At 49.0% G+C, this 12,533-nt stretch overlaps 1 protein-coding gene across 5 annotated transcripts in view; it reads left to right on the top strand.

Annotated features, from left to right (window-relative positions):
* The window catches only part of ADAMTS16 (ADAM metallopeptidase with thrombospondin type 1 motif 16), a 125,854-nt gene that overhangs the window by 110,991 nt on the left and 2,330 nt on the right, over positions 1-12,533 (top strand). For 4 of the 5 annotated variants that reach the window (XM_037154368.2, XM_053657414.1, XM_053657413.1 and 1 more), the window contains 3 exons: positions 2,811-3,012; positions 3,172-3,366; positions 5,696-5,920. In XM_037154368.2, coding sequence (XP_037010263.2) covers positions 2,811-3,012; positions 3,172-3,366; positions 5,696-5,920 — 622 coding nt within the window. Of the gene's footprint in view, positions 1-2,810; positions 3,013-3,171; positions 3,367-5,695; positions 5,921-12,533 lie in introns of those variants that run through there. The other variant, XM_037154370.2, reaches the window with a different exon arrangement.

The raw sequence follows: 12,533 nt of genomic DNA, 5'->3' as shown, positions 1-12,533 counted from the left end.
CAGTAGATAAAGAAAGTGAGCTAAGGGGCCAGATGGACACAGGAAAGGAGTTTCTCCCCTTCCTCGTCCTCCCAGGTTCTCTGACCTCCACTGTCCTGCATCCAGCTTACACCTGTGTTCACTCTTTTCTAAGTTAACTTACTGTTTCCCAGTGGAAACGGCAGACATTTCAAACTAGGATCTGTTTATTGTTGGATATGCATTGTCATCTTTAAAATGTTTCATGTAGAAGAAAAGTGTGGTGGATCTCAAATTACTTTCTCATGTGAAGGTGCTGTAGGGTCACACAAATAAAAGGTTCTTCTGTCTTTAAAAACCACACAAACCCAGGACCCATGAGATGCAGGGCAGCCACCTTCACCCTGGGCCACCCATAGCTCAGTGTGCGAGTGTCTGTGTTTACAAGCATGGAGGTCTTTAAAGACCATTGAGGACCATGGAAGTGGGTGATTTGATTAAAAACAGCCTACTTGGAAGCTGTGACAAATATGCTAACGTGTGAAAGTCACTTGTGCACAAGGCTGTTGATGTGGAGGAGTCACACGTGCTCAGCGGAGGATTTGTGTGTGGTCATTCACTGTGCCCAGCAGCCCCGCTGACCCGAATCCAGCTGTGTGTGTGCACCTGGTATTTGTCATGCCTCCTTGTGGGGTCATGCTGGTACATGGATTCTGCCCAGTCATTATTGCATGTATTTATTGAGTTGTAAAAGACTTCCTAGAAGATCAAGTTATTTATAAAAATAGAATAACATATGCTGTCTTGAAAATTCAAAGAGAATAAGCAGGAAAAAACTGAAACTGAATTCTAAAATGAAGTTAGCAGTATTTGCTCTCTGAGTGACTCACTGATGCTAAGTCTATGACAGCCCCCAGCTCTGGGGGGGGGCTCTCAGCCACGGGCAGCAGGTGCCGGTCCATGTGGGGGGGGGTGGCCTCTGACCCAGAACGTGGCTGCCTGAGTGGTGCTTCACCGTGAGGTATTTCACTAGAGCCAAATGCTCTTGGTGGAAATTTGTGTTTTCCAAAGGAAACTTGAAATAACCAAAACCAAAACGTTACTACTCTTTTAATATGAAGGGGAAAGTTATTTTATTTAGGAACTACTGATGACGGTTGACAAATAGCAGGATTGAATCTTGAACAAATGGTGCCAGGAAACCTTGTCTAAAATGTTGAGGTACAGTCGTAAAGCTCCTCGCCTCTCCCAGCAGCACCGACAGCCCTCCTCAAAGATGTGCCCCGCCAGGGCAGCCCTGGGCCGGGGAAGCGTAGGTGACGGCTGGGTGGCTGAGTCTTCTGATTTGGCTAATTGCAGCTGCCTGCTTGGTTCCAGTTGGCAGTCAGGGAAAACAGAACAAGGAGGCACAAGTGTGGCCCCTGGTTTGCTACCAGACATGCCTCGATCTGCCCTCAGAATCCTCAGAAAACATGGAAGCTTGTGTGGATTTTGACTCTATCGTGAGCTGCAATTAAGACATTTCCCCAGAGCTCTGTCTTTGAAAGCAGACAGACACTTGGCGTCTCCACGTGCCACGTGAGTGATCTTTGGGAGGATTTCTTAATGATGGGCAGTTAACAGAAGGGCAGAGAATGGATCAACCCAGTTGGAACAGCTTTAACGTGGTGGAGACAGAGGACTGAAGGAGAGGGTGTGAAAAGCCTGCGTGCAGCCAAGATGTCTTTGCAACCCCCATGCGGACACACCGATTATAATTTATAAGGCCACAGGGCTGAGAGAGCAAATGCAAGAAATGGGAGAAAACCTGAAAGCAATGGGAAGCAACCAAGAGGCTCCAAAGGCAGAGGCATCACAGCCAAGGGGGTGAAAACCCAAATTGCATCATGAGGAGGCATCATTGCATGGTTTAACATGAAATAAAAGGCAGTAATTTTATGGACTCTGAAAAATGAAAGCATTTCCATAGCTGAGACAGAACAATCCCTATAAGCTTAACATTGTTTTATATGAACAAAACTTTGTATTAAAGGGTTTGTTTTTATTTTGTAATTGTCTTAGACATAATATAATTGTTTTAGGAGCAACCTTAGTATAAAATAGTTCAACAAGTGAGACTTCTACAAGTGAGACTAAGTAAAACTATCAGGCACAGCACAGCCTAGAGGCGCAAGGGACATGGCGGGGCTGCCCGAGGTGCTGGGGTGAGGTCGCTCTGATTTCCCATCCAGGAAGCATCGTCAGCTTCCCTCTCCTTCCACTGCTGATTCATCCTGAGAACGTTCACAGGAGTCCGAAAATGGCTCTGAAAATCAGACCCATTTGGGAACTCGAGGAATGGCACTGGTCATTTTTCTCAGAAATCTTAGCAGAACGGCACTCCTGGAGTTGGCACAACCTCAGGATGGTCATGGCCCCCCTGGAGCACGGGACCCAATCCTCCCTGCCTGTCTCCTTACTTGGATATGCATTTGCTCCATACCGTGAAGTTAGAGATTCTGAAAAGACATGTGCAAAGGCTTTGCGGTTAAAAAAAAATGCTTGTTCTAGACATTGAATTGTCCAATTGCTGAATTTAAAGGTTACGTGTATACTGTCTGTCCTCAATCATGTTACACACACACACACACACACTGAAAGCCAGGTCGGGGGGCAGAATGATAATCAGGAAAGCCAATAAGGAAGTGAGAACCAGTGGGGGTCAGTGGGAAACCTCGAGCACAAATATAAAGGACTCTGCACGTGCAGACTGTAGATGGGAAATGATGGCAGCTGCTTTCTGCACAGTGTGGATCTCCTCTCCCAGGGAGGTGGCATCATCCCTCACTGTAGGTTTCTTTGTCACCTCCCAGCTGGTCCGTAGGGAACTGGAGTACCTGCAGCAGGACCTGCGGTGGTGGAACACAGAGCCGGGTGGTCCAGTGCACGCGGCGGGCCCACTACAGATCAGAGCAGGTCTTGGACAGCCTGTGTCCCCAGCCTGCCCCCTCCAGCCGACAAGCCTGTCACTCGCAGAGCTGCCCTCCCATGTGGAGCACCGGGCCCTGGGCGGAGGTAACTTGGGCAGGAATGATGTGGAGGGTGGTATCTGGGCCACTCACGTGGAACACAGAGCTGGGTTCTCAAACCAGGCCTCGCAGAGTCTGTGGCCTGGGTCCCCCAACAAGATCTGACCTGTTGTGCTGGGAGCTGATACCCGCTCTTCCTGTGCAGTGCTCACGAACCTGTGGGAAAGGGTGGAAGAAGAGGTCCGTGGCCTGCAAGAGCACTAACCCCTCAGCCAGGACGCAGGTGCTGCCTGACACCCTCTGTAGCTCAGAGCCCAAGCCGAGGACTCATGAGGCCTGTCCACTTAAGCGCTGTCACAAGCACAAGAAGCTGCAGTGGCTGGTGTCCGCCTGGTCCCAGGTAGGTGTGCCTGGTCTCAGATACATGTGCCTGGTCCGGACATAAGTAGTGCAACCACCTCTCTCCTCGGGGCTGCATCTCCTCACCTGGTTTCACTGCTTCTCTCTCCTCCTCCTCTCCCCTTTCTCCTCTACCTTGGCCCACCCTCCCCATTCAGGCCACCATCTGGGCTTCAGCCAACCTCCAGGCACCCCACTCCCACACATGTCTTTCAGCTTCCAGATTATGTTCTTGAGTAGCCCACCCAATGGCATCTGCAAGGCCATCGCTCGGTGGGCACTGAGATGAGGATGAGTGGATGAGCAGGGTACAAGTGTGAGAGTAGGGGACATTCATCATGTTGACAGTGGGGTCCTGGGGACCCACCTAACCCCAGAACAGCTGCAGCCATTTGCCAGAAAGGGCTTATGTAACACAGAACAGGAGGAGAATGCGTTATCTTGGAAAGTCAGAGGACCCATTTCCTGAGACCAGTGTTCACAGGCAGTTCTTACATTTGGGGAAGAAAGCACTGGTGTTGGGTTTGCTGGCACCAATGCCCTGTGCAGCTGAGGGTCAGGAAGCCCCCTTATTTGCACTGTTTGGGGACTGCCCTGGCCCTGCTATGCTGGAACTAACAGGAGTTTGTAGTGTTCCAGGTTTTATAACCAGTTTTGGCCCAGTAAAGGGGTGGTGCAGCCTGTGAGGGTGCAGATGGAGCTGCTGCCCCTGTCCAGCACAACCTCCCACACCAGGGAGGGGACATCGGGACATGTGCAGGGGCTGCCTGTGGGGCACGTCAGAAGCTCCTGAATGGTGTTGTGGTGTGCACCAACGTGGAGGTGGAGGTGTCAGTAAAACCCAAAAGGACATCGGAAAGCGAACACAGCACAGAGTGACACTAGCGCCCTGCCAGTGGGAACCCGTGGGAACGGGCGTTGAGAGACCTCCCCCCAGTCCCAGAGCTGGCCGTCTGCTTTTCCACAGCACCTGTGCAAAGAAAGCCCCAGACTCCCTGACCTCAAGCTCCTCAGGGACAGATAGAGGGCCTCAGTCCAGCCCACACCAGGAATGATGCCTTGGACAGGGTGTGACATGAATCAGTCAGGGAAGGGTGGCTTGCCAACCAGGGCTTTTAACTCCTTTTAGACACTGTTTCATTTTGCCACTGAAGTGTAAAAACATGGTCGCTCACTGAAGCAAGCCTGCCATGGCTAGGGAAAAACTCCAGGTTCTCTGTCCTGGGACACAGGAATATCAGTTATCTTTTAAGACCAAATCTTACTGTTCATAGGAGGCCAAGTCCACAGGAAGGAAGTGACTTGGTCTGTACAGTCTGTGGGTGGTGTCCAGGTGGGGAGTCCTCACCCTGATTATTTAACACAACACACACATGCACACACACACATAGGCCCAGCTTCTCTCTTAGACTGGGCCACAGCCAGCCACTGAGAGCAGTCCCCCAGCTCTGTCTCCATATTGGCCTCAGGACACCCAGAAAGCACACCTATAAGCCACACCTACGCATGAGAGTGTGAGGCCAGAACCTGGCCTGGTGTGGCCACCCTGGCTGCGCTGCTTATACAACCTGCAGGCCCTGCACAACAGACGGAATCCCCATCAGGCCGAGCATCACCCACTGTTGCAGCACCAGCCTGCACCTTCAGACTCTGGGACCTCTCTTCCGAGGCCCTCCAAGCCCACCAGCCCCCTGGTACAACAGTGGGTCTTGTCCTTCTGTGATCTGCCTGTGTGTGCCTGCCTGGCACAGTGGTTCACCCAGGGCCCATTCTGCATGTGGCAGGCACCCCACACCAGTGACAGCTGTGGCTAGAAGTGCACCTCCATGGGGATAAATGTATTAGCTTGTCGTGTGTGCTTGCTCTCTTCACAGGGAGCTCAGAGCTTTCTGCAGAAGATTTGTGAGTCCTGGGTTTTCTATGCCCCTGCTTTAGGGTTCAGCTTCACACTATTGGGTGGTGTTAACACACAGAGCTCCGGGGTTCACCTCATATCCTGCATATTAAATTTCAGTGCATTCTCGTATCAGTTACAGCCCAACATTTTGACTTCCCAGTGACTGATAGCTTCAGAAATACTCCCTTCATTGTTTTTGATTGCCTTGCCTCACTTATGGCCCCAAATGCTTGTGGCCTCAAGACCCTCCTTTTTAATGAAAGAGTCTGTAATGCCTTTGAAATGCCAATAAACTTCACTGAATGTTTACATTTGTGTAAATGTTCAAGCTGATATAATCAGGAGATAGTTTGGCTCAATGATTTTGTAAAAGAGACAGCCACCACTGAAGAAGTATTTTTCACTCACATCTTTTGTTTTCTTTTGTTTTTAGTGTTCTGTTACATGTGAAAGGGGAACACAGAAAAGATTCTTAAAATGTGCTGAAAAGTACATTTCTGGGAAGTACCGGGAGCTGACCTCAAAGAAGTGCTTGCACTTGCCACAGCCCGACCTGGAGCTGGAACGCGCCTGTGCCCTGTTCCCCTGCCCCAAGCACGCCTTGTTTGCAGCTACAGGCCCTCCGCGAGCCAGTTGGTTTACCTCGCCCTGGTCTCAGGTAGGGGCCCTGCACGAACCTTGGTAGCTGGCTCAGGTGGGGAGTTTCTGGATGTCCAAGCCGAGTATTTCCTGACCTGCCTTTCCAAAGTGTGTGCAAGTGCCTGTGTTTCTGGGTGTGCTTGTGGCTTTCTCACGAGGGTAGTCTCCAAAAGTTACAGAATCTTTTAGGGCACGTGTGCTTTGTTCTAAATCAACACCCAATTGAGCATCGGAAAATATAATGCCTTTTGGCTGGGCAGGATTCCCCAGAGATGAGTGAATGGGGAAGAAATTAGGAATAAGCAGGTTGTTGTGAGATTCTACTAGGTTTATATGAACTGAGTGCAGATAGTGTCCGAGCCACCCTGGAATTGCTGAGCCCTGCGTGGGCCCTCAGACTAGGGCAGCCCAGGCGCAGAGAGGTCCTCGGGATTGGTCTTAGGGCCTTCAGTGTCTCCATGTCCCTCCTTCTTCCACACTCCCTTCAACTCTAAGAAGAATTTTGCCATTACTATTGTTAACTCACCCTCCTTCCTCGCCCTGTTTTCTGCTGTGGACTCCTGCTCACACTCCCCGGCAGTCCTCACACTGTGTGTGCTCTTTCCCTTCTCAACCTGTGGTTCTGCTCCTCTGCTCTTAGTTTCTGATTCCTCTCTGTCCCAGGGCCACATTCTCACTCCTTTGGCTCCTGCTGCCATTTCTGCTCTCACTCCGTGGATATGAGCCTCACCAAAGAGGTGCAAGGTACTGACCCTTTGTAACCGGTTCCAGTGGGCCAGACCTGGAACACCTGCACTTCTTGCTTCTTCCCAGGAGGGGGCGCTTGGCCTTACTCTGTCCCTGCAGGGAGGGGAAGGGAACATTTTCTGATTTTCTAATGTTAGCCAGGGGAACCAGCCTCCTTCCACTTTGCACCGTGGAGGCCGCATCTCTGACTTTCTCCTTCTTTCTGAAGAAATGGAGGTGGAGGCAGAGTGGTGTAGTATGCGGTGGTGACCAGCCTGCATGCCTCTCTCTGCCGGGCCCATCGATCCGTGAATTTGTACTCTCAACTCCCTGGACGGTACTCCTGGATTCTCTGCTGGGAGCTTCCCTGACATGTGCTACACTAAAGGCCATAACAGTGGTTAATGCCTGCTGGGAGCCACCCCTTCCCACCCCTGGCACTGTGCTAGGCATTGTGGAGCTCCTAGCACATTTATTCCTCTTGGCAGCACCATCATCACCCCTATTTTATAGATGAAGAAACTGAGGCACAGAGAACCCAGAGGCAGAACGGGAGGCAGAATTTGGCCTTCTCAGTGGGGCTCTCCGTGGCATGTGATTTCAGCCTATCCATGGCCCCACCAGCTCAGCCTGGGCCCCAGGGGTCTCCTACTCTGTCCCAGCCCCTGCCCTGGGCAGCAGAACACAGACCAAGTCAGAGCCCATGGTCATCGTGGGCACATGGGTGGAATGTGGGCTTTTAAAAGTCAAATTAAAATGATGTTATGCACAGCCACAAACTTGTGGTTTCTCACCTTGTAAACGCCTGGCCCTTGGCATCCTGAACCGTGAGGGTGGTTTGTGGTCACTTGTGGGAGCAGCTCCAGAAAACTAACACAGGGGGTTATTTGTGTCCTCCTCCAATTGTGTTTTCCTCAGACTCCCCGAGCCACCAGAAAGTGAGGTCCAGCCCAGAAGAGCTGGGTCCTATTTAAATTCAGAATCCTCCTGGCCCTGGGCTCTGAGGACCACAGGCAGGTAAATGGTAGGAGCTGAATCTGACATTACCATGGCACCTGCCACCACCAGGAATTCTCTAGCAGGAAAAATGTTGGGCTCAGAGGGAAGACCTCAAGGCACTGTGCATCTCAGTCCCTGGATGCCAGGGGTGGCCTAGAGGTGGCGTGGAATTGGCCATTCCACTCTTGGCTTTGCTGATCACCAATAGACAGGAGTCGTCCTGGCTCTGTATCCACTCTCCTCGCTCCTTCAGGAGTCCACCCACACACACTTACCAGCAATCTGCTCACATCAACCCGACTCTGCCTGGGAAACTGAAATGAACAAATGTGACAGAGCAAAAAAATCACTCAGTTATGATCTTTAAGTCCAAAGGAAACAAACAGAAATATTTATCAAAACCAATGTAATCCATCATTGGATCCTTTTAAATATTACCTAAACTTCTACTAGCATAAAATCAGTTCAGAATCCCCTCTAAATAATGCCTCCCTCACACACATCATTGTGTCGAGGTCTGGCCATGTCTCTGTAAGCCCAGGGTTGGCTATGTATTCATCAGATTCTTAGGAAATTGTGACGTCCCAGCCTGGCCACAGTCCTTCTTCTCTTCCTCCACCATAATTCCTGGTCCCAGTCTCTGAGTTCTGCAGAAGGAGCTATTCCTTCAGTCCACGAGGAGGAAGAGCTGAGCTACACTTTCCGTGGACCTTATATACTGACCTTGGCCTATGTTCCAGCTTCACTGTGATTCTGGTTGTCTACAAACCTGACATAGCTTTTTCACTTGGAAATACATGGACTCCTTCCCTAAAGATATTCATAGGAGAAATTGTTTCATTTAAATTATTAGAGCAAGGGACATTTCAACTATATCCTTTCAAGGATTTCCTACTTTAAATTGACAAAAAGTATCAATGGTTACAAACATTTCCCTTTAATTTTCTTCTGAGTGCAGTCTGTCCAACAAGACAAAGCAATGGAGGAGCTAAGGAGTGGAGTTGGGTCGCTGCTCTGTTTCCTCTGTCCCTAGAGAAGTGCGGGTGGGAGACAAACACAGGCAGCTCCCCACGGCTGTTGTCTTTCTGTCCGTGGGGACACTGGGGCCCCTGAAATCAGTTCCCCACCCTCCAGCTGGCAGGCCACTCTGCTCAATTCAAAGGCTCCAGGCAAATATACGAAGAGGAAAATGAGATTTATCAGTATTGAATTTAAACCAAAACCAAAAAACCTAATACATGTCCGTAATAACTTTTATCAGTCTGAAATACTCAATTTTTGACTAAGTCATTTTTATCACATGCTGCCTGAAGTTTTTAATCCCATGTGATTCCTCTATGTTCTGAGACTTTCACTTTTGGGGAGTTGTGATGCAGAGGGGGGGCCGTGTTTGCCATAAGCACCTGCAGCCAGTGCCCTCAGTCTGTGGGAAACTGTCAGGCCATAGGCATGGCCAGCGCCCGGCTGAACTTTCCCCCCAGGCAGGTTTATTCTTGTAACAGTATAAAGACTGTGGTTTTTTTGTTTGATCTGCAGGGTTTCTGTTGATTTAAATGACATTGCTTATCATCCAGTTTAATGGGTTGTCACCTGGTAGGAATGATTTAAATTATATGGGTCATTTGGGCTTAGGGGAGGGTGATTCACATTCTAGTTGGGTCTGGGAATGGTTTAAGTGAGAACACCTGTTGGACTGTCTGTCTGACTAAAGCAAAACAGGGACCGCCAGGGCAACACACAAGAAGTTTCAGTCCCTTGACAAGATGACTTGTTAAACTGTCTGCAGTCATGACATATATGGGCTCTATGTACCACCGCTCTTAAATTTAGACATTACTGAAAAGAAAAAGAAAAAATGGGCATTTGCTGGTGCAATTCTGACAGGTAGAGCACTGGCTGGACTCACAGCACCAGGAGCATCCTGGTTAGAAATTCCGCGTCAACAATGATGAGTGGCATCAATTCAACAACAACAGGAGTCTTCAATTTGGGGTGCGGGGAAGAAGGAAACTTTATTCAGTGCAAACAGCTCAGCTGTAATACAGTTCAATTATGAAGCAGCACAGCTGTGAGGTAACTTTGGGGCCAAGTCCCCCTTTGGCTAGACAGCTCTGCTCTGCCCTGCAATTCCTGCTGGTCTCTCTGGTCCCGTGAAACATCTTTTGTGTTTCATCTTCAGTATTTCAGCTCCAGCCAGGCAGACTTCAGTCTGCAGTGGAAAGGGAAACTGCATTTCTGATCCAGAGAAGAGCTGACTTATAAGGCAGAAGTCCCTGCCCGCATCTCCTAATTGGCCTGTCCTCATGCAAATGAGGTCTCGAAATCCTCACATTTTGATTGGTCAGAATGGAGCCACTCTGACTGGTCAGTGAAAATGTTGGTGGAAGATATAGCTGTATAGCTCCAATTGGACAGGGAAAGCCTTGGTTCTATTGGTTGAAATACAATTTCAGGAACTCCTTTGCAAGGGCTGGCTCAAATGGCAGGAACACAGTGCAGGCAGTTCAGTGCAGGTTTCTCTCTGAAGTGTGCTTTGCAGGAGAGACCTCTGTATAGAAACACTTGCTAATCCCGGTTTTTAATATTAAACCCAGTTGGTCACCCAGAGTCCTCCTTGGTAGGCATCATTTTTCTCAGGATCACATTCCAGCCCAAGTGTGTGGAAACCTGAGATTTCAGAGTGGGTTCTAGCATTCTCTTTTAACTAGTCCTGCAAATGGCTTGAATGCACATTCAAGTTTGCAAACCGCTAATTTGGAGGTGAAGCCAAAAGCAAGAGGGTCTGGACAGATGGCGCCAGCAGCTGTCACTGTGTAGGTCCATGAGCAGGTGCAGGTGCCAGTTATAATCACCACACAGCACGCTGGCCTCCTCTGTCCTGACATCAGGAGTCTGAAGTCCTTATGCTTGTGATCCTAATTAACAAACTCTGTATGTTTTTCTTCCCGAAAATAAAATTGAAGACGTTTTTTCAAATTTCCTTTTCTTACATCTTCTGGTGTATCTCCAGCTCTATCCATACAAAGTATTTTCAAAATTTGTAGCTGAATGACTTCATTTTCATTTTACATGAATTACAAATTTTTCATAATTTGGAGGCTTCTTCCCCAAAATGTTAAATTTATCATGAGAATTTTGAAACTCTAGACCAGTGTTTCCCACTTCTGGTGTGCAGAAGAATCATCTGGAGACTGCTCTGGGCAGCGGTCAGGGTAGGCAGGGACTCCGGGGGTCAGCACCACTATCAGACCGGCGCTCTTGCCTGTGCTGTGGTCCTCTTCGAGTAACGCCGCTCTGCAAGTACCTGTGCAGGGGCAAGTGGCTCGTATTCGCCGCTCAGAATCCAGTGCCCCAGAATGCTGCCTGCTCAAGGCAGGCGGGTGATTTCTATGTCAATGAATGTATCAATGACAAAAAGAACCAGACCACACAGTAACAACATGGGCACTGTTTCTGTAATAACAAACAATGGCCAGATATTCTGATTTCTAACAGATATATTGCCCTTAGCCAGAATGGAATTCTTCCCTAGCTTCTAATTATGAAAGAAATTCAATACATGAGGTGGAGGCCTTGTGGACACCTGCAGAGGTGGATGTGAGCCTGGAGCAGATGAGGAGTCTTAGCTGTCAAAGTGAGAGGCAACGAGCATTTATTTGAGACCAATAAGCATAGCTATTCAGGAACCACCAATTCAGTCAGAAGCCCAAATCATGTTTCAATTAGGAGGTGAAGTCGGGGGGTATTTATGAGAAAGGGAAGGGGACCACTTGCATCAACAGCAGGAAGTCATTTCTATAGGTGCAGGTAGCAAAACAGTGTCAATAATTCTAAATAATGTTTATAATTTTTACACCAGTATTCTTCAGCTCAATAAGACCTATTTTATTTTTATCTTTACAAACAGTTCTTTGTGGCACAAGGTTGCTTAGGCCCATTCCAAGGGGTTATTTTAACATTCCAAAGATTTGAGGCATGAGATGCGCAAGACAGTTCCTCTGGCATAGCAGCTCCAGCCCCATTCTAAAGTGTCGTTACTCATTTAGTTAGTTACTTAGTTATTTAATAGTCCCAACCCACAGCAGATTTTAAGAGTCACGCTGCAAGGCTCTGATTGCAGCAGGTCAGGAGTGAGCGATGGGGAAGCAGCTGGCTGCTCACTCGCACACCGATTGGTGCTGCGGGAAACCAGCCCCGGGCTGCGGCCCCAACGTGCTCCCATGGGGTTCTGCTCCACTCTCCAGTAAACTGGGCAAGCATCCTCAGTTATGTCTGTCCCCGGCATTGAACAGCTTCATTCTTGCCTTTTAAAACAACTGCTTAGCTTACCCACCGTACAGCAGCACATCCAAAATATTATCTGACCCCTTCTTCCTGCAAGTGCTCCTTAATTGCCTATGTTCTTGACATTGTTGAACCAGTAGCCTTTTAAAAGCACAACTGACATAATTCAGTCTAGAGTTTTAGTTGCTTTCTTTGGGACACGTGGATTGCAACAGTTTGGGGCTCGTCCTTCTTATGGCTCATCTCCCCATTTCTTCCCTGTAGTGGATTTCAGATGACCCAACCGCATATTCTGAGTTTGTGCACCCAGCCAGCTAGTGGAAGGTGCTCCAGCTGTGCCACTGTGTTCTCTGGGCCTTGGTCTCAGAGGAAATGAACCCAAGAAACTGGTGTTGCCATTTCCAGGCACCCAGAGTCTGTGAACTTGGAGTCTAGGAGGGGCTTACTGTTTTTAAGCCTCTGTGGGAGTTGACCTGTCAGGAGCACCAGAAGGGATGGTTTGGTGATGGCATCTATGAAGGACACCGTTTCCTTCATGCCAGACCGGCAGCCCAGACGGGTCCAGGGAACGATGCTGCATCTCCAGATCTGTGCCTGTTTCCTTGCGTCCATCAGCCTGTGAA

This window comes from Artibeus jamaicensis, unplaced genomic scaffold (assembly GCF_021234435.1).
Source record: "Artibeus jamaicensis isolate MK-2021 breed Jamaican fruit bat unplaced genomic scaffold, CSHL_Jam_final scaffold_369, whole genome shotgun sequence".
NCBI classification, from domain to species: domain Eukaryota; kingdom Metazoa; phylum Chordata; class Mammalia; order Chiroptera; family Phyllostomidae; genus Artibeus; species Artibeus jamaicensis.
The sequence above is the reverse complement of the archived record's forward strand: the minus strand, read 5'-3'. Positions and strand labels throughout refer to the sequence as shown.